We start from the raw sequence: 22,071 nt of genomic DNA on the forward strand, positions 1-22,071 counted from the left end.
GGTTATTTCCAGATAGTAGGAAGCAAGGAGGGTAGTGAGTAGACCGTTGGTCCGTGGACGTGGGGAAAAGACTCAAGGGTGAGAGAGAGTAGCACTGGTACTGAGTGTCTAAAATCAAAGCAACCTTTCTGAAACCATAGGAACAAACCCATGTTGGTTGGTTAGCAAAATGACCTGTTTGCCCCCTCCATAATGACGTGGACCCCCATGGCATTTGCATTTGGTCTGGAAATGTTGGGTGCTTGGAAGGGCAGGCATATGAGGGAATTGGTGTTGGTGGTATGGAGGTGGTGTGGTGGGACTGGAATGTGGAAATGTCTGTTGGAATTTTTGGGGGTGCTTGAGTTTTGATGAAATCAAAAGCCATTCACTGTTTAGTGGACATAACACACGAACGAGCAACTGCTGATTGACTTCTTTCCCATTCACTTCCAAATCCAACACCTTCCCTCCCCATTGTTCACTGCTCATTGCTTTTCTCTTGTCCAATCATTCCATTTATCTCTGCTGTTTACGAAACCCAGAGAAACCCAGACCTGTCTCCCTATGAAATATTCCAAACTTTTACCCAACGACTTCCAACTTTATCAAAATTATTATTATTTATTATTAGTTTAAATGTTTCTGTCTGGCCAATATTCTTCAAAACAGTACACACAAAAAAACAAAACAAAACTGTTCACCAAACAAGAAATCATTAAGGTCCATGTAAATCAAAGCAGCCCTTCTAATACACCTATTATACGACCGCCAGTTAAAAAAGTTTAAAAAAGTCATTGAGACTGATTTCATAAAACAATTCGAAATGGAAGGTTACAAAAAAATTTTCACACACAAGTAACAAAGATTTGTCCTAGAATAGGACCTCCACAAATTTCAAGCCCACTGATGTGCCAGTAGCAGTCTACTATACACCCCGGCCTCCAAGTAGGGACCAAAGGAGCTGGCTTTCTGTTATGTGCAACCCCCAACAAGATTTCCCTTGTTAGGTCTATCAGTGCTCTATACATATGCAGCAGCATTTATCATCTGTCAGTTTCAAGCCTTCTCTTTGGAAGGGTTCGATATTAAATGATGCAATGTTGCTGCCTGGATAACTGTACTAGGACTCGGATCCCTTGAACGGGTAGACCCAGATTGTCTGACGACAAAATTCCTATCAACACCACTTGCTACAAAATGCCGTAATGGCTTAGGAAGGAGTCGCACCAACCGTGTTGAACTCACAAGTAAGATTACACCAACAATGATAAGTAACCTGCAGTAGAAAGTTCTTCAAATTAAACCATGTGATCGTAGGTTTGCACCTCTAGAACAGCGACAAAAGTTTCTGAAGGTTCTACGGTCATACAAGGAAGGTAAGAATTCAATCAAACAAACTGGATCACATACTTGTTAGACTTGGACCATTGCATCCAATTAGTATAGATAATAAAATTTTAGAAGCATGCCTATACAGATCCTTTTAATATGTTGCATACACGTGCCAAAACTTTTTAGTTTAAGAATATAACATCCTGAAGCTGATATTATAGGATGCTTATTCAATTAAGATCAAGGAGTAAAAGTTTAACTCGGCAACTTACCACCCAAGCAGAAGTGAAAGGCGAGCTGTTGGTGCTGACGGCAATCTTTCACCCAAAGCAAGCATGCCAGCAAGTACGCCAGTAACAATTGATGCCACGGCAGCACATGTAGACACTACAATCGCCCTCCCATGCTTTAAACCCCTAGTCTGTTTAATGGGAATAATACATTTATATTATCAGGATGGCTGTCTGTGCAGCAATTGCCTAACAGATCTAATAGCCTCAAAAGAAAGGCTGCACTTGATACAGCTATACATGAAGAAAAGCACGGATATGGAATTATCTGTTATTGAATGTCCAACCCAACCTATGGTCCCAAACAACAGGGGTACTATATCATGTTAATATACATTTAAAAAAAAAAAAAAAACTAACTAAACGAAAGCAACCACATTTTGTTAATAGGTACTGGCACCTGCTGCATCTTCTACTTGCCAGCATATTGAGATGGAAATCAACAATCCAATAAAGAGATTAAAGTACCTGGTAATAAAATCCTGTACCACTACAAGAAATGCTGATTGAGATACATGTAGGAACCAGCATCCTAGGGAAACCCTGCTCCAAAAATAGAAATCCCATCTTTGATATTACAGATGCCATCCTGGAATTAGATGTGTAAGCATTACATGTGAAATTTTAAGCATAGATTAAAAACTACAGCAACTTAATGTTTGCCATATAACGCTCATTCTAATTCAACATCAATAAACTAATCGTACTCAATGGCATAAATGACATATCATGGCATGTGGACGACCATAACTACTACAATCAACATGCTCAACACAAGGGCAGCATGCCAGAGCTGGGAGACAAAATTGTAGCAACCTACAGCTTATAACGAACAAAATAGAAGCACACTTTTAGTGCAAGATCTCAATTTACCCAAACAAAATGCCAGATTCCAGGCCATATATAATTTCTTCAACAACTTCATATTCCATCTGCACCATGGGTAAATTGTCAATTATGGGTCAGAGAGACAATACTAATCTCCATATACTTATAAACTAAAAGCATAATTCACTAACCAATTCCTGTTCTCTTCGTTGATGTCTGCAGATACGAAGCCAACCATTAAGGAGTACCTATTCAAGGGGTTAATTATAACTTAGAATCAGAGCATCGCATAAATAGAAGGATGCAACTGTACAATACATGAAATGTAACTTCATGACCAGCTATGATGCAACAAGCTGGATATAGCATGAATGGCACCCTTTCCATGGGAGTTACTAGCGCCCACAACAAAGTGCCATCCAAACACAAATAAACTGAAATAAGATGCATAAAAATTAATATGCTAATACAAATGTTTAAACCAGTATTATGAGGAAACTCCATCAATGAACATCCCAGTGGTACATAATGCCAAGAAGAAAACTTAGAAGTTGCAACAGTTCATACGTGTGCTTTACACTTTCAATGTTAAATGGTAAAAATTCTTACTGCGAAACTTTATTCTTATCTCAACCAAAAGTAATCAAAAGAAACGTATAAGACACTTTAAGGCTTTGGCTTTTATCTAATTAGGAAATTCACAAAACAAGACGTTCGAATTGCAAAACAGGGGTCTTATTTACTATTTTCAGAACAATTCCCCTAAGCTTCAAGGTCACAAAGGTTGCATCAGCAATATATCGCAACATGAGGATTACTTAGCAAATTTGTAGGCTTGCACATTATACTGCTGACTACAATGACATACAAATACAATTATCAGATCATGCATGGGATAAGGTACCTACAAACACGATGGCGACAATGATGGCCAACCATGGTAAGTGAAATATAGATATGGCAGAAGCCTCTTGCTCCTCACCTCCAGCACCAACTCCTGCAAATAAAAAGCATTGTAAAAATCATGTAGACAACATCATAACCAAAAGCTGATAATTGCACAGTTTTCATAACAAACCAAAAGATATAATTTCCCAAAGAGTTAACTATCATACTGCAAAACTTTCAGTTTCAAGAAACGGTAAAGTACAAAGATAAGATATTGTTGATTCATACCAACACCAGAGAAGTCCTATGTGAATATTATTAACCAAGAAAAACATATCATCTTAATCATTTTTATATACATATTACCAGGTTGTACGAAAGTATCAGATATATAAATTACATATATATTTATATATATGGAAGAACAAAAACCAGCAAAGAATCAGGAAGAACTTACATTACCTATGGTGCCAATGCCTGCTAAAGTAATTCCGAGCCAGTCAACAGCATTCATGGTTTCCTTCAAATAAAAGTGGGAAAAGATAGAAAGAATAGCAAGTCCACAGCCAGAAACCGGTTGGATAACAGATACCTAAGTACACCAACAGAATTATCAAAACGAAGGACATGCATAAATTCCCAGAGACCCAAAAGCACTCTGGAAACTGCTGCAAATATTTATCCTAAAATCGAGGCAGAAAAAAAAAAAAAAAAAAAAAAAAAAGCAAAAAAGAACAAAGCACAAATGCTATTTCTTTTTTAGATAACTTGGAAGTCAGAGAGAATACATTCAGGTATTTAGTTAACAAATAAATTGATGATCATTAATATAACTATTTTAGTCTCACTTATGAATCAACAGAGACCTAGGTAATATTATTAAACGAATACATACAAATGTACAGGAAAAGCAATTGCTTTGATTACACTATGAAAATGAACATATTGAACGAATTGATTGCAGCAATGCTAATAAAAAAATAATAATATGGAAGCTTGTAGCTGCACTCACAGGAGCCAGAGATAGAGCTCTCAACATCAACAAAGCTCCCAATATATCCATAAGAAAACCTATCACCCAAGCTTTATTAAAGGCATATGCCCTTATCACCTACAAAATACAATCAGTGATTATTTAGAAGCAGTTTCAATTCATGCACAAGAACAATCATGCTGCATTCCATTGCACAATTAATTTGAAACCCAGTTTAGATTTGGAAGTTCAATTCCACATTCGACCCCCAAAAAAAAAAAAAAAAAAAGTCAAGATCCAATCTTGCTCCGATAACACCAACTTTAACATAAAAATACCTTTATTTAATATGATTAAGATAATATTTATTAGCAAAGAGGAAGAAAGGGAAAATGCAATTGGAGAAACGCGAAATTAATGTCATTTGACATGACCTAATGGCCACTTTCCTAGTTTCCTGTCTAAAGAATTAAAATTTACCATTTTTACAACAAGCCCAGATCAAAAAGCGAAAAATTTTGCAACAGACATTAAACAAGGGCCACCAACTCACACCGCAATAAAATCTAAACCCATGAAAATGAAACGAAAAGATTGATTTGTGGGGTTACCTTGAACTTGAAAGAGAGAGGTGGAAGAATGACGGTGCCCTTCTTCTGAAGCACTTTGCCAATATTGTTTCCGGCAGTGGCCGCCAACGTTAAACAGATTGACTCCCACATCCCTCCCTCCCTCTCTCTCTCTCTCTCTCTCAAAAATTAACCAAAACAGAGAACAAGTTTCTCTCACCAATAAAGACAGAGATATACACAAAAAATATTGCAATTCTGTCCTTAAAATAATATTTGCCAAATCTGCTCTTTGTAGTTTGATGCGGTCTTAATCCTATGTTATTATTTTATCTGGGTCGTCCGTCGTCTGTGCTTTTATGTTTCTACTCTCATTCCATTTTAATTTTAATTATATTTCCTTCGATTATTGTTTACACCCTACATACACTGTTCTGCACCGTGAATTGTATTTTAATCTTAATCTAATCTACTTTAATTTTTTTATTATTTTTATTTTTCACTTTTGGGTCGTGGCAGCGACTTATTGGTTTAAATAGCGTGCCTTACACTCTTCCAACTTTTTTATCTGTTGGATCTATATGATCTTTACCGTTGATCACCGTATTTTTATAAGGCACGTGGCCAATCCTCCGCCGTACATTGTTTTGATTGTTAATCTATCACATCCTGCCCCGTCTGCGTATAAAACTACATCGTTTCCTCTTTCAAATTTAGTTAAACGGCATCGAAAAACTTTTATTTTATTTTTTTTTAATTATTTGGTAGTTGGTACAATTTTTCTGAAATTTAAAAAAAAAAAAAGTAACATAAATTAAAATTCAATGATATTTGTCACTAATGTTCAACTTGCGTGACAGACATTGTTATTTCCTTCAATTGAGCATGGACAAGCAAATGGGCTTCGAGCTTCTTACGATCTATATCCACAATTTGCTTCTTTAAGAAATTGAATTCTCTATCCACACCCTTCAATTCTTTTTTCACACTCGTAATATTGGCCCTGATTTCCAGATGCCTTTTCCTTGATTCTTCTAAATCGGTCCTCAGAACCTACAAATGCATATGATTATAGAGAAGCACATTAATTATATAATATAAAAATCAGTATTATACAGGCAAGATGTTAAAAAGATAATCTATAGTAATAGTTTATATTACTTCGATTTGGTCTCGTAAGGCTTTTTTGGAACCCAAAGAGTTCCAAATCTGTCCTTTGACAGTAGCATTGGCAATAGCTCTATCTCTACACCATTCATGCTGTTTGATTTCTCTGAGACCATCTTTGGCTTTCTTTTGATCTTTCTCGTATCGGAGTGATCGATGCCACCACCAAGTCTGTTTGATTAACAAGTACATATCATATAATCAACTTCTATTAATAATTAACGTTTGAGTTAATTCATATTAATTACTAATTAGCAATCTTTACTGCATATTTAATCTGTTGCATTGACAAGGACGTTTCATCCTCAGGGGAATCTTGGCCTGCTCTGACCTCTCTCAGAAGCTGCTTTTCCTTGGCTATACTATCGGTTCCATGCAGCATCCGATAATGTGCTTTCTGAATATTCCATACCCAAATTCCAATAAGCCCCAAAGTATGAAAAAACAGTTTTAGTTTTTAGATTGAGCTTACACTGCAATATACATATATATATATATACATATATATGAGTATTATTTTTCTTACATGGTTATCGAGCTGTTGGTTTGAGAAGGAGGCACTCATGGGTTTTACTTGGTAAGCATTGTTTGCAAAATGCAGTTTGTCTTCGCACATTTCCAAAATATCCAATTCCTTCCTCAACCGAGACATTGTTTCTCTTATTCCCTCTTCATGGTAGCTTAGCCTCTCCAATCGATTGCAAATGTGGTTTCGATCAAACTGTCCTTGAAAATAGATCAGATTATATTAGATAATTAACAAGAAGCAAATGAAGATCATTAATCTTTCTATTTAATGCAAGCTGAGAGAACATTTTGGGCAATACCGTTTTCTCTTTCATTTTTGTGGTGATTTCAAATTTTTCTTGACTCAACTTTTGAATCAGTTTTTTGGTTTCTTCAATTCTGAGTTGAATAATGCTGTCGTCTCCTTGGCTTGTTAGAGTTAAATTATTATAAGCTTCTGCATCTTCCATGTGTTTCCAAATGTTGATATAAGACAACTGAGATTCGATCGTCAAGCTAACAATAAAAAGAGCAAAGTCATAAGTGGTTCGAATTAGTAGTATGCATAAATATGTATTACCTTATACTTTTAAACATACATATAAGGCAGAGCTATATAAGAAAGAAATATGAAGAAGAATGATTAGGTAAGCCTGAAATACATCAACATCAAATTTCTTGTAGAGTTGAAGTGCAGAATGAAGTTTTGGACACAACAAAGAAAAAAAGAAAGAACGAAAGAAAGTCAAAGTTACCTTAAGCCTAACTTCCGATGATGATGACCTTTGAGCTCTTTCTGATGATGTTTTGGACTAATCTGAATCGCAATTCAAAAGGTTCGGCTTTAGCCTCATTTCCACTTGCCGCCCACGCAAAGTCAGTTGAATACCTTGTCAAAGTATATATTCATCACTTGTCAATAAAATATAAATTAAGAAAAGTCAAACTTTTATTACAGCTTAGCAAATGGACATTGGACATGAGGCATTCAATATTTATTTAATAATAGCTTAAGATTAAGATTATGATAAATGATTTTAGCAAAATATATATATATATATATATATGAAAAAAGAATATGATTTGTGATTGCTTAAGTACGACGAAAAAGTATAAGTTGGTATAACGAATATTACACCTTTCCAATTTTTTTTATTTATTTATTTATTTGGTTACCAAAAAATTATCTACATATAGTTTATGATTAATCCCCACTACTTCCTTAAAATTAATTACTAAAACAAAGTTTTTTTGGCTTACTAAATATATGATAGATTCATAAATTGCACAGTGCGTGGAATACTTCATTTTAAGAGATGCGTATTAGATTTGATAATATTTATGGATGAAGCCATCAATTGAAATTGACCCCACTACTACAATTACAACGCATAATGTTCCACAATCCGACTTACCATCAACATTTTTTTGTTTTGTTTTGTTTTTTTTTTTTTTTTTGGATCATAAACTCGTAATTAGTACGAGCTCCAATTTGCACCACGCAATTATAATTACGGTCGGTCAAACTTTTTTCTTTTTTATAGGGGACCGAGTACGCACTAGTGCTGTCAAACAAGGGGGAACATACACAGACCATTATTTTGTTCACTCCCCTACTCGCCCCTCCAACTACGTCCCGTTGAGCCCTGCAGTACACTATATTCGGTAGACCTGGCAATTTGGATCATGACACGGCGACACGACTCGAAAACGACACGGAATAAATGAGTTTGGGTTTATTATAAATGGGTTCGGGTCATAATCGGGTCAACCCGTTTAACACGATTATTAATCGTGTCATTTTCGGGTTGACCTGTTTAACTCGAAATTGACCCGTTACGACCCATTTATTAAACGTGTCAGTTTCAACCCGACACGATTATATACCTATTACAACCCATTTAAATTTAATTTTAAATTAATATTTTATCACTAATATAATATTTAATAACTAAAAGATATTATAAATTAAAAATTTTATAAAAATAATTTTCTATTACTAATTTTTTAAAAACAAAAAATACATTTTTAATAAAACAAAAACATAAAAATAAAAATAAAATAAAAATTTTTTTCGGGTTAATAGGTTAATTTTCGGATTAACGGGTTAATATGTTAGTTTTCGGGTTAATAGGTCAATTTCAGGTTAACGGGTTAATAGGTCAACACGACCCGTTAAAATAATCGTGTTAAACGGGTCGTGTCGTGTTGACCTGTTTATAAACAGGTCGGGTTAGTGTTTTAGGTACCTGACACGATTAATAAATGGGTCGTATTCAGGTTAGGCATTTTTGACACGATTATTAAACGGGTTGACACGAACACGACCCACCAACCCGAATTGTCGGGCATGAGATATCCCAAAATAATAATAAAACTCACTAAAATTCAAATTTTAACTTTTGTGCTCGCAAATGTGAAGGTTGAATGATTTTTTTATACTAAACTACTACCTTCGATGGTGGGCAAAACATCTATTTTTGTGCCTAAGAAAATGATAATATTAATGGCCAGTGACTCATACCAATTTGAGAAACTGAGAAATTTTACATTTACAAGAGGGATCCGAATTGATTGTGAAAATTTTACATTTGTAAGCTAAATACATTAGAACCTTAACAGGGACCTAATTTTCGCTTTGGTTAAAATTCAAAAAAAAGATAAATAAATAAAAAGAAGTGAAAATATTTCAAACATAGTTGTTGTACTGAATATATAATCATTAAGGTTAATATGTCCATTATCAGGGCTTAAGTGGCAAGGTGATTAATTTCTTAACTGTATTAAACAAATAATTCCTAGATTTAAAAAGAAACTGTGGGAATAATAATATTGGAGCCTACAAGCACCGAAATTCTAAAATATAAACTTCAAAACGGTCAAAATAGACAGAAATATATAGGGCATGGATGGAGTTCTTCGACCACAGAAAAATGTAATATCTGAGATTGGATTCACTAGTCCATCAACCTCACAAGGAAATTTAGGCTTGATTTACACTCAACTCCCTGCTCGGTTCATCCACTAGTACTAATGTTAAAAATCAGTTAATCTTTTGATTCTCAAGACCAGGAAATAATCCAAAGCCAGATATTTAAGAAATTCCAAGATCACATACTAGCATCAGTCTACACGGTTCACATGACATGGTTCCAAAGGAGCTCTATGGGAAAAGCAAGAACTTCCAACAATGGTAACAGGTAAGTAAACATCAAATTGGCTGCAAAGTTTTACAACAGTTGTTGCTGATGCCAAGTGACTTTGCACACAATTATGCTAATCAAACATAATAACAAATTCATGCTACAAGTTTCCTACTTGTGGGTTATGGAAAGGGATGCTCATTCATTCCTACATGGAGATATCACCAACCCAAGGAAATGGCTATAGTTTTAATGAATGCAAAATATTTATGATGAACCTTTTTATTGGCCCAAATATTACTTTACTTCACACATTGAAGATATATGAACAAATAGACAAACTGAAGGATGCAAAGTCCTAATATTTTTATTACGCAATTGTTGAGAGCTACTCATGCTCATTCATTGGCACTTTATTGCAGCAAATAAATTTTAAATGCACTAGAAGAACAGAGTTATAACTAAAAGGAGCAACAGAGTTATCACAAACCATTTGGACCACCGCTAATAACAGTAAAATGAAATTTTCAATTAAATGCAGGGTGAATCTTTGAAAAAAAATTTAAAGCCAAAGCAATGAAAGTAGATTTATATGGTAAAGCGTTTTGGTCTTTTGGAAATGGACATATTGGATGTAAGTCGCCCAGTCAATAAAGTCTACTACAAGTAAGCATCTATCAGAAGGAGGAAGCCTCAGTATCGTGCAAGAACTTTGCTTAAGTTAACAATGTTTTTAGTATATTAGAAGGGCCATTTGAAATTTCCAATTTGTGGAAAAAGAATATTCAATGGTTACGTTATTTCCTATTGACTGTCAACAATAAAGCAAAAATTTCCCTGGATTCAAACATCTCGACAATCCCATGACTAAGTAAATTTTTCTGATACCATGCTCTCGCGGATCGATCTTACATCTTAAGATTAAAATGGTTCAAAAAACTAGCACATAAACCAGAGGCAAAATGACGAGTACACTATACTTTAAGCTTAACAAAGTAGAGATCACCGAAAACCAGTAAGAACTGTAAAGGGCATAAGAATAGAATTAAACCCAGAAGAAAAAAAGAAACCCAGGAGGCAATAGAGTAATCGTTTTACCCAATTTACAATTACCATGAGCTACTAATGATCAAAACCCATAATAATAAAAATTTTCCTTATGAAATGATTTTCATGGTTGCCAATCAAAACTTACAGAACAGAATATAGGACAAAATACCCACCAATCACCACCATCCGTAAACCACTTGGGTGTACTTATCCTTGAGCCACCTGAAGCTTTTCCTGAAGGAGCCCTTCATTTTGCCTTCCACAGAATACATTTTATAGCTAGCAACCCTCTTCTTCCTCTGAAACTCAGGGTCGGTGAAGTTCCAAGACCTTGAAGAAGACCCAGAAGTGCTTTTCCCTTTCTTGAACTTGATGTCTCTGTTTGTGTTGTAACCCATCTGGGTTTGTGAATAGGAAGCACTGTAGCTCCTGAGGTCATACGAGGTTGGAGCTCCGGGAGGAGGTCCATAGTAGGTCTCCATCTGCATCATCCCACCTCCATACGAATACGACTTTGATCTGTTATAGTCCTCCATGATGATGGAAGGTTGGCAGAGAGATTGGGAGGAAAGAGAGACTATTAGGTCTTATAGAAGTAATGGTGGTTGCCTGGTAGGGTCCAATATATACATGAAAAAGGCTCTGGCTTTCGTTGGCTGTGGCTTCGTTTTTATCTTTTTGGAGACTTCGGCTGACTTTAAAAACTGATCGTTTTTATCAGATGGCGTGTTGATCGGGGAATCATTTTGTCTACTGCATGTTTTTATTTTTATTTTTTTCAACTTTTCGTCGATGGGGAATTTTCTCCACTGACCAAGAAAGTTAATCAATTTAATCCACTACCAGTTTGGCCTTGAGCCCACAAAGTTACCATTTTCAAAAAGCACAAAAAATTAAATAAAAAAGACTTTTTGGATGGATACTGGTTCTACTTTACATTTTTCAAATTGCTAATCTGTAAAACACCATTTCTTTTGTTTTTGAGGGTTTTGTCTGTAAAGCTCCATTTTCGGTTATTTTGTAACCATTTTTAAACGGGCAGCAGGCCAAATTACCCAGCCCGAAGTTGCAATATTTTAAATTTACAACAAAATGTTGTCCATATGATTACCAAAAAAACAAAATTTTTTCCATACCAAATAGGTAACCATTAAAAATGATAGCTAAGAAGAAGCAAGCTAATTCATCGTCACAATTCACTTGCTACTTTTTGTTATATAACATTGGTCTTCACTTGGTTTTAAATCTACTTTCTAATAAATTATTTTCATATTCATCAAAAGCTAAAGCATCCATGTGAGAATAAGTGCTACAACATATGCACTGCAACTTACTAGAAATTTATTAGCTCGGCATATAAATAAAATCCAGTCTGGTAAGATAATGGAAGAGACAAGCAAGGTGGGAGTGTAAAATTCTTGTTTAGGTGGGAGAGAATTAATGGTTTAATTGGTAAGGAATTGTTCCAAATCCTGAAAAATTAAGGAAATAAAAAACAATCAAATATATATGTTTAAAATGACTTTATTCTAATGTAATTAATCTAAAACGGTGATAATTTATATGTAGTATCAAAGGAAAATCTACAAGCTCAATATTACATAGCTGGTATTTTCTATTCACCAAAAAAAAAAAAAAATAGTTAGTACTTGCTGTTTGGCTAACTAGAAAATGGAAATTGGTTGAATTTGTTTTTTCGGTTTATTTTCTCAAGGAGAATAATATAGAAGAATTCTCAAAAGGAGTCCAAAGAGCTATAAGGATTTTATTCGGTGTCACATGCGTCTTAACTTCTCAAGGCAACATTAGAGGGATCATAACATTTCTCGCACAACGTAATAAAGGGATCATAATATTTTTGTAGCTTAAAAACAAAATGCTAAAAAAGAAAGAACAAAAAGCAGAGTTCTAAAAAGCGGAAAAAGATGTCATCTATGCATGATGTTTTTAGATAATGTTTTACAATAAAAAAAGACGATCAATGTTGTGTTGACCGTCTAATGCGTTCATAAAAACTAAAAGATGAGAGCTCTTTTGTTCAAAATTTTTTATTTTCTAAGATTATTTTTTAAAAAATATTAAAAAACAATTAATGAGAAATTAAAAAATTTAAAAAAATTGTTAAAAAATGGAAACTTTTTTAAGATTAAGTTTTATTTTTAAATAAAAAAATAAAAATGATGAATAAGAAAAAGAAGAGTAATAAATTAGAAACTTTACTAGCAAGTGATGCTAATAATGTACAATCACGGATTGCCAAAGGTTGTAATGATGATAAAAATGGTGATGAAATGGAGAATGATATGTTACCACCTAAAAAAGATTTTAGAAATGCTCAAGTTGAAATTAAAAAACCTGAGGAAAATAATTTTGTATCAGATGGTACGGAAGATGAGTTGGATAAAAATGTAGATATTGAATTGAAGCCGATAAAGAATTAAACAAGAGGTAGATTATGATAATAACTAAAGTATGTATTAATCTAGGAATTATTAGGTACTTGTAGGTTTGTAATATATATATGTTTTAAAACTAATCTGTTGTTGGAAACTTGAAAAACATAAATTTTCATAAATCTATTATGATTAATTATATGCTAATTCATGTTTATTGTACATACAAAAGTAATATAGACTTATATATATCTTGACATTTAAAATATGAATTATTTTGTTTATTAGTAGCCTTATAATAATTAAAATAATCATATAATTGTGAAACTCCTTTTCAAGCTTCGGCTTCGTCGAAACATACTTAGGTTTCGCCTAAGCATGCTTAGGCTCGTAAAACTTAAGATTTGATCTTATTATCTTGCGAGGTCTTACGCTTTTTAGAACATTGAAAAAAAGAGAGATCATTAAAAATAAAACAAAAGATATGAAAACAAAAATATTTTTTGGGTAACAATAGAAACAACAAGATTTTTTTTTTTTTTTAAAAAAAGAAAAGTTATAGCTACTATAAAAAGCCAGTAAAACTTTTTAAATGTAAAAAAAGTTTGCGATTTATTTGTCCTTTAAGTGTATAAACCAGAAAACATCTATAATAATCTTAAATAATTTTTATTTTTCGTAAATTTGATCTTTAAATTACAAGCAAATAATAAAAATATGAATATAGAAATATTGATATACGAATTCTATATGTCCTTTGAATTTTATTTATTTTTTATGTACAAAAATTCTTTAACCAGCATGTCATTACTCAAAACTATAACCCACTTACCCAAAATGAACCCAAAAAAAAAAAAAAAAAAAAAAAAAATTGTAGAGAGTACGGTTTGAGATGTGTTTGTTTTCCTACGTTTTCTTACTAATTTGACAGAGGAATAGGATTTATTAGTATTTGTTTTTTCATTTTATCTGCGGGGAACTTGTTTTCTTGTCTTGAAAGAAAACAAAAAAGTGAACTAATGAAGGATTATGTATTTAATTAGTGCAAATATCAACTTTTTTATGTGATGAAAAAATATTGTTCAAAGGGAAGCACCAAAAGAAGACATAGAGAAGCTAATTCTTCAATTAGGAGGTATGAAGAGCTTGGATATTTACACGGTATAGCAGCAATACAAAAAGGGAAGAAGAAAGAAATTAGTCTGTCAAAGCTACTGGATTCAGAGAAAGGAGAAAGAACCTTCCCAGATGGACAGCTGAAATTGTTGGTCAAGCATCTGAGCTGAAGGAAGAAAGAGAGGTAGAGTGCCTAACTGCCCCTATACAAGAATGCTTAGAACCAAAGGAAGGTTTCCTGCTTGGTATTCTCAAGCTCCTGATCATGACACAGATTGAATGATGGATTTGTGTTTTGTTGGTGAATTTTCTGATATACTTTGTTATTTGTACACATGTTTCTAAGAATGAATCCTCTGTTTTATAGGTTTGGTATTGTCTGAGTGGTTAAAATTGCAAAAAATGTTGCATTGAGGTTTGAGGGGTTTTGCAAGCTTATATGGTTATTTCTAAATTGTACAATGAACTAGTTTTCAAATGCCTGGATTTTTTATTGAATATACCTGCTTGCCTACAAATATTTTGACAGATCAACCACAATTTTCTCTCTTGTGATTCATTTGGAGTAAAAATGGATGGCTTTGACATGGTCCTGAGCATTTAACTTGCTCTTTACAGAGATGAAAAACAATTTTTGGTTGTTCTTAGTATTTTCCCTTAAATTTGACATTACTCTTTGTAATGCCATGTGTTACGTTATAGGATTTCTAAGTAAAGCATGCAAATTGTTTTCATATTAATTGATCAGTTAAAAAGAAAAAATGATGCAATAAATGAATTAGAAATAATATTAGACCGATCAACATGCTGCGTTCTTAGCCAAATGTGATTTGTCCAAGTATTATACACAACCAGTTTTCAGTCACAAGAATTCAAGCTTCATTCTCAAAGCATAAGTCCTTAAATCACGAAAATTCAAGCTTCATTCTCAAAGCATAAGGCCTTCTTAAATCACAAACCAATGCAGGTTATTGAGCAACAAAATCGACCATGATACAAAGTCCAATCCCAATAGCTTAAATCCCAAACAACCAAATAAAACATGATACAAAGTTCTATAATCTAAAAGTGAGGTAAGAAATTTGGGACGATTGAGAAAGAAACTCCAAAATGTTGTTAACACATGACAATCCAACTTACAGCTTCCAAACAAAGCACCCAATTAAGATGAAAGCCAACAACCAATGAAAAACTTTCAAATGGTTGAGTAGTAATTTCCTGTACAAAGTGAAAGACTGCAAAGCCAAATTACACTTGCTTGCAAGTTTGGTAGAAAATGAAATGGATTGAGAATATTCTGTTACCAATTTTCAAATGGGTGAGTAGTAATTTCTGTTACTGATTTTGCTTTTTGTCATTATTGTAATAGTCATCAACTTAGCTATAAATTTTAATTAGAATATCTAATTTTTTCAATTTTTATATTAAAATTTTAAAAATGAACCATTTAATAGTTGTATTTAAATTATTATATAACATATAGATTCTATTGATAATCGTTCAGCAATAATGACAAATAGTACAAATAACATTTTAGTTTGTAGTACTGTTGTATATGTATATATAGTATGATGTAGCCTATTTTCATTCCATTTCATCCAATTCGTAAAAATGATAGTGACCAATTCAAGATTAGACAGAGTAATTCATAAAAATAAAAGTGACCATCTCCAAGATAGAATAAGCGACTGATCAAGAAAGTGTGGGAGAGCTTCATAGTCACGGTAGCAGTAATGCATGGGAAATTGGACCAAGAACATCGTCTCAACGTACGGCCACGTCGACTACTAAGTTATTCAAGAACAAAAAGCTGGCTATCGATTTGTTTGATAACAAGTTTGTTGTGGTGAGAGAATTAACGACAACACGGCAATGCCTGAAATTGAAATATCCTTGGAACCTAGTTTTTCGTTCAGTCGTTGGGATGAGGGAGCCTGTGTTGGATCTTTTTAACAGCAAGTTTATTGTCGAGAATCAAGAATTGCAAAGCACTGTTAACAGCCAGCGAAACATGATGGAAAGGCCCACCACTACTTTGCAGGTCTTTTATTTCGTTGGACTAGGATGCAATTCTTGGATTTTCTTGATAGCGAGTTCGTTGTCATGAGGGAATCAAGAGCCCTGAATTTGAAAATGTTGATACTCTGTTGTCGGAATTAGGTAGTTTACTTTGTTCGACTAGAAACCGTTATTGGATTCTTTCAACGACAAGTTCGTTGTCAGAGAACCAAGAACTGCATATGAAAACACAAGGCTTGAAATATGTCATCGGCGACGTTGCTTGTAGTTCACTCAACAATGGTACTCTGTTCTCTTCGGCTAGGATTGGGAAGCCGTCGTTGGATTCTTTCATCGACAAGTTCATTGTCGGAGAACCAAAAATGCATATGAAGACGCAAGGCTTGAAAATGTCCACGACCACGTTGCTTATAGTTCACTCGAGAAATTGGAATATCAGCCACCAGCAACATGTTGATTTTGAGCCACCCATCAAGTACTTCACAGAAAAAGTGGCAGCGCAAAAGTACACTCTGTATATCATCAGCAGAAAAAAGGAGTTCCATAGTGACTACCATTTGATTAGCCCATTTGAAGCTGTGAGGCTTAATTTGAATCTGTGCCTGCAATGTTTGGGTCCTGCTTCTAGATTACATTAAATTTATAATTAAAAAAAGTTAAAAGTTTATCATGCTTCTAGATTGTAAGAATATGCGTAATGATAAATCGTAAGCTATGCAAAATATTTATCTATACAAATAATGAAATATATTTTTATAAAATATATTAAGTTATTGATTGTTTTATTTTTATTTTGTTTTACGCGAGAATTTAAATTTGAGTGCGAGTGTTAAAAGATAAATATAGATGTAATTTTAGCGACAAGTAAGGATGTTATTTACGAAGCAACCCTGAACCTAATTCTTAAATCAATTTTATAACTGTCAAAATAACACCAAATTGACCTATACATTTTGTCTGCTTAAACACCACAATGCAAAACTTTCAGTTTACCACTTCTCCATTTACACATGAAAAAATAAAAATAAAAACACACACACACACACACACACACAGAGAATAAAATAAAATAAAAAGAAACTAGGAATTTGTGACAGGAAACAGATCCTCATTCGTATGCAAAAAGCATTTCCAATAATAAAATTGGTCGCGGAGTTTGGCGGACTCGATGGCATGTAAGTCATGCCGTTATTCTTTGTCTTGTTGAAAAAAACCTTAATACCCTTAACAATTGCACCTTCAAATGCCAAATGAGTACGACGGTCCTATGGGTACCACCACTCCCTTGTTCCTGATTGAATCCTTTCACCTCAAAAATCATTTCTTACCTTTTCTTATAGGAACACAGCTTTCGGTCTTTCGGTGAAAAGCTCTATTAAGGGATCATTCTCCACCTATGCTCATTGCTCACTATCACTCACAACACTAAAGGTACAGAAACCAAAACAATGCACAAAGGAAACCTAACATTTTTAGGAACAGGTATTATGGGGGAACGCGTGTCCAACTTACCAAGTGATACAGACAAACTTTTGGTGGCACAGAACAAAGAGTTTCTGACATGGTAGAGAAGGGGGCTTAGAACAAGAAATGTTCGCACCTACAGAGAGAAAGCGGGAAAAGATGTAAAAAGCGCAACTCAATGAGCAAATGGAGCAACGGCTGTATCCTAACATAAACACACTGTTTTGAAACTTAAATATTCCCCCTCATACAGACATAAAAAACCTGGTTTCAGACAAAACGATTTCAATCCAGACAGCATTCTGCAGATTTGTCTCAGACACTAACAATACAAAATCATGCAACAAAATTCGCAATAATTTTCAAACCAATGCTAAATAAAGGACCTTATACCTACAAGAAAGAAGATAATAATTATGCCTTCAGAATTAAAACCCTTTTACTACACCCAACCAAAACCCTTTTAAAGGAGATCAGCAACATTTGCCGGCAGCTCTTCAATCACAACATTATAGAACTTCTGGATGTCAAACAGCATCCTCTCATCATCCCTGGTGACAAAATTGATTGCAACACCCTTCCTCCCAAACCGTCCACTACGACCAATTCGATGGAGGTAGTTTTCTGGCTGTGTTGGAAGATCATAATTTATCACCAAAGAAACCTGCTGCACATCAATACCACGGGCCAGGAGATCAGTAGTTATGAGCACACGAGAGGAACCAGACCGAAATTCCCTCATAATGATGTCCCTAGTGTTTTGGTCCATGTCACCATGAGTGGCAGAAACTGTATGATCCCGGCTACGCATCTTGTCTGTGAGCCAATCAACCTTGCGCCTAGTGTTCACAAAGATAACACTCTGGGTAATTGCCAATGTCTCGTAAAGATCACAAAGTGTCTCCAGCTTCCATTCCTCCTTGTCAACATTGACATGGAACTGCTTGATACCCTCAAGGGTAAGCTCATCACGTTTCACCAGAATCCTCACAGGTTTATTCATGAACTTCCTAGTGATCTCAAGTGCCTCAGGTGGCATTGTGGCAGAGAAAACCCCAATCTGAATTTTTGATGGTAGCAGCTGGAAAATGTCATAGATCTGAAAGTAAGAAATAAGATTGTTAATACACAAGATCATAAGCAACACACCAAATAAAAACGCAAGAGATGGTGTGATCATGGAATAGATATAATTTGTTGTATAGATACTCTCCATACAAATGAATACCACATGCAGGAACATCAAATCAAAACATACAAATAAAAAGAACAGTCAGGACCTGATCCTTGAAACCTCGTGAAAGCATTTCATCTGCTTCATCCAACACAAACATCTTGATGTGATCGGGGCGAAGTGACTGCCTCCTCAACATGTCAAAAACACGACCAGGGGTACCAACAACAACATGTACTCCACTAGAAAGAATGCGCTGATCTTCACGAACACTAGTGCCACCTACACATGCATGAACCTTGACACCAAGATAATCACCTAATGCACGCATAACCTTCTCGATCTGTTGAGCTAGTTCTCTAGTTGGAGCAAGAACCAATGCTTGGCAGTCAAGTAACTCATAATCAAGCTGCTGCAAGATTCCAGAGCAGAAAGTAGCTGTTTTTCCAGTTCCAGACTGTGCTTGCTGAATCACATCAAGTCCTTTGCAGAAGGGAACGATCCCCCTTTGCTGAATTGCAGATGGCTTCTCAAAACCTTTAAAATTTGGAAACTTGTAAGTTTCCCAATTTCTCAAAACAATGATTCACATAGATAGAGTGTATAATATTTAACTACACTACAGGATAAATCCTTCATAGTGTGAAATGGCATAAAATATCACATCAACTAAAGCTAAACCATCCATTGCATGCCTAAAAAGAGAAATAAGTCTTGACCACCATATTTGATTATGAAAAACAAATAAGCCACAGCAAAATAACCCATAAATCTTAAAAGAAATATTATAATTCTCTGGAAATGCTAAATAAACTAAATTCATCTGAGGAGGCACTCTATTACCAAACTTTCTTGATAAAAAGCTACATAAAATACCATATCCAAAAATCTTCAACGTCCAACAAGAAAAGTAAATGAAATACAACATGATTTAATGTACCATATGCATAAATGCCTCTAAGGAGGTTCTCTTGCAATCCCATAGAGTCAAAAGTTTCATAAACCTCATCATATGTTGTGAAGAAATCCTGCCCATCACTGCCAAGTCTGCATACCATCAATTTATTAAACCAAAAATGAGATTTTGTGACCGAAAAACAAAATATATTTCATACACAATATATCTATGAGTTGAATAAGGCAAAGAAACTCACAAGTCATTCATTTTTGAATCATATTGACGAGCATCAAACTGGGATCCTTCTGGTGCAAAACTTGCCATGACTACAGATAGAAAAAGAATGCATCAAACTCAAAAACCACATTACCAGAAAGCAAAAGTTCGATTAACAAGTCAAGAAAAATTAACTTGTAAAATAAGTGTCCACATTCGTTAAAAGTTTAAAATCACACTGCAATAAGCAAACTAAGGTCCAGTATTCCCATTAAAAGGAGGCCAATGAAAACTCACAGCTACTATATGAAGAATTATAAAATTACAAGTTATTGATATAAAGAGGAAAAGAGGATAGGTAATTGAAAAAAGTTCCTGGCAAATCCGCAAAAAGGTCCACATACATGTCCACAAAGCCTGTAGACATATATGCATGGGCAAGCATGCTAATTATACACAAGGAATTGTACAAATAGGTGCTGGAACTTGTCCTATTACTAGAGGTGGTTTCGACGCTTGCATTACAATGCCAAATTTTCTGGTTATTGCCTACCCACACATCCCAAACCCCATTCTTGCTACCTATTCCACAAAACTCATACACTAAGGGAGAAAAAAAAAATAATAATAATAATAAATAAATAAAATATAACCTTGTACAGGTATTAAAACAACATCAACATAACAAACAGAAGCCCAACCTAGTCCAAACATCACAACAAAGCATAGGAAATAGTCCTCTCACATATAACAAGCAAATACAGATCGGATTTTTGAAAACGAATGGGCTTCAACCAAAACCAACTCAATTAAGTGTGGACACAACGTAACTGTATCTCATACAGAAATGCCCTATTCTCAGCGAGTGATCGAAATTCAAATTAAAAGCTTTACCAAAAAAAAAAAAAAAGGATCTAACTGCGAAGAAGAAGATAAGGTATAGTAAAGTAAAGGAATCCAGAATCAGATGTCAAAGAAGCAAGATAGAGCAGAGCAATGGATGAGAAGCCAAAAACTTGAAAGTGGGGGAGTACCTGAAAGCTATCGATCGTGCGAGAAGGGTTGTCGAAGAGAGAGAGCTTCTTTCCCAAACTCCTCGGATCTCTGGAATTCTGTGTGTTTTTTGAGGAGTTGAGGGAGCGCAACGCAACGCAGACCGCTGAGCAAATTCACAGAGACCAGACCAAACCAAACCAAATGCCTCTCTCTCTCTCTCTCTCTCTGAGGATTAGGGAAATCCGAGGGATCTTTTTGATGCCTCGCTTTTTCCATTTTCCAATTTTGCCCTTTCACCCCTTTTCGCCCCCTTTTTTTCCCCTAACCGACGCCGTTTCAATTCAGTTGCCTAGTTATCCTTTCTTTTTATTAGTTTTTATTTTTCATTTTTGGAAAATGATGGAAAAATTAGATTGACTTGGCTAACATTTCTATTTGATTTATTATTTCTTTTTTCATAATTGGTCGGTGTTCATTGAATTTGAAGCTCAAATTTCAAATACATCTACTACAAGCAAGATTCGAGACATGGCTAATGATAATGGAACTTGTTCGTTAAGTAAACGAGGTTAGTACACGGTATAGCAGAAAAACTATAATAATACATATGAAAATTCTCCACCCTTCTTACTTACATGCATTGTTTTTTTTTTTTTTTTTCCCCTTATGACTTGGATTATTCTTATTATTATTATTATTATTCTTTCCCATTATAATATATTTCTACCATTACAAAATACCATGTTCGATTGCATCACTAAATCTAATTTAAAGATAGCGGTATCTTGTTGAAATTCCATATTCTTATTCCTTGCTCACATCTCCTCTCTTCCTATTCTATTTCTATCATTCCATAGACATGACAGTATAGCCACTCAAAATATGAGATTGGTTTTCATTCTCATATGTCATACATGTCGAGGACTTTTTTGTTTTTTTTTTTTATTTGGATAATTGCATATATACAAGGTTCGAAAAATCAGTATTGATTGAAATATTGAGAATTTAAAATATAAAAATTTTTATAAAAATATATTATAAAAAATTATGAAAATTTATTTTAAAA

General features: G+C 34.3%; 4 protein-coding genes across 7 annotated transcripts; all 4 read right to left on the minus strand.

Moving 5' to 3' along the window:
* Nucleotides 1-583: 583 nt before the first annotated feature.
* LOC107420015 (probable magnesium transporter NIPA9) lies at nucleotides 584-5,189 on the minus strand. Of its 2 annotated transcripts, XM_016028876.4 has the most exons (9): nucleotides 4,905-5,189; nucleotides 4,333-4,431; nucleotides 3,783-3,912; nucleotides 3,341-3,429; nucleotides 2,624-2,680; nucleotides 2,478-2,536; nucleotides 2,073-2,193; nucleotides 1,587-1,735; nucleotides 584-1,258 (listed from the first exon to the last, which is right to left on the minus strand). In XM_016028876.4, the coding sequence occupies exons 1-9, from the start codon at nucleotides 5,013-5,015 to the stop codon at nucleotides 1,039-1,041; spliced, it is 1,035 nt and encodes a 344-aa protein (XP_015884362.1). In that variant the 5' UTR covers nucleotides 5,016-5,189; the 3' UTR covers nucleotides 584-1,038. The 2 variants fall into 2 exon arrangements, with proteins under 2 accessions (XP_015884362.1, XP_048331883.1); XM_048475926.2 differs by lacking the exon at nucleotides 4,333-4,431.
* Nucleotides 5,190-5,347: 158 nt separating this feature from the next.
* On the minus strand, nucleotides 5,348-8,450 carry LOC107420016 (uncharacterized). Of its 3 annotated transcripts, none has more exons than XM_060817418.1 (6): nucleotides 7,292-8,450; nucleotides 6,857-7,052; nucleotides 6,556-6,750; nucleotides 6,361-6,426; nucleotides 6,024-6,200; nucleotides 5,348-5,915 (listed from the first exon to the last, which is right to left on the minus strand). In XM_060817418.1, exons 2-6 carry the CDS (start codon nucleotides 7,004-7,006, stop codon nucleotides 5,700-5,702), a joined length of 804 nt encoding a protein of 267 aa, XP_060673401.1. In that variant the 5' UTR covers nucleotides 7,007-7,052; nucleotides 7,292-8,450; the 3' UTR covers nucleotides 5,348-5,699. The 3 variants fall into 3 exon arrangements, with proteins under 3 accessions (XP_060673401.1, XP_060673402.1, XP_060673400.1); XM_060817419.1 differs by having other exon boundaries at nucleotides 6,295-6,426; nucleotides 6,556-6,755; XM_060817417.1 differs by having other exon boundaries at nucleotides 6,295-6,426; nucleotides 7,292-8,448.
* A 2,247-nt stretch (nucleotides 8,451-10,697) lies between these two features.
* Nucleotides 10,698-11,444, minus strand: LOC107420071 (uncharacterized). Its single transcript, XM_016028935.4, has one exon. The coding sequence runs from the start codon at nucleotides 11,263-11,265 to the stop codon at nucleotides 10,906-10,908; it is 360 nt and encodes a 119-aa protein (XP_015884421.1). The 5' UTR covers nucleotides 11,266-11,444; the 3' UTR covers nucleotides 10,698-10,905.
* Nucleotides 11,445-17,900: 6,456 nt separating this feature from the next.
* Nucleotides 17,901-21,255, minus strand: LOC107435539 (eukaryotic initiation factor 4A-9). Its single transcript, XM_016047173.4, has 5 exons — nucleotides 21,044-21,255; nucleotides 20,050-20,119; nucleotides 19,836-19,942; nucleotides 19,002-19,432; nucleotides 17,901-18,820 (listed from the first exon to the last, which is right to left on the minus strand). Exons 2-5 carry the CDS (start codon nucleotides 20,115-20,117, stop codon nucleotides 18,185-18,187), a joined length of 1,242 nt encoding a protein of 413 aa, XP_015902659.1. The 5' UTR covers nucleotides 20,118-20,119; nucleotides 21,044-21,255; the 3' UTR covers nucleotides 17,901-18,184.
* Nucleotides 21,256-22,071: the final 816 nt, after the last annotated feature.

This window comes from Ziziphus jujuba, chromosome 5, assembly GCF_031755915.1.
Source record: "Ziziphus jujuba cultivar Dongzao chromosome 5, ASM3175591v1".
NCBI lineage: Eukaryota > Viridiplantae > Streptophyta > Magnoliopsida > Rosales > Rhamnaceae > Ziziphus > Ziziphus jujuba.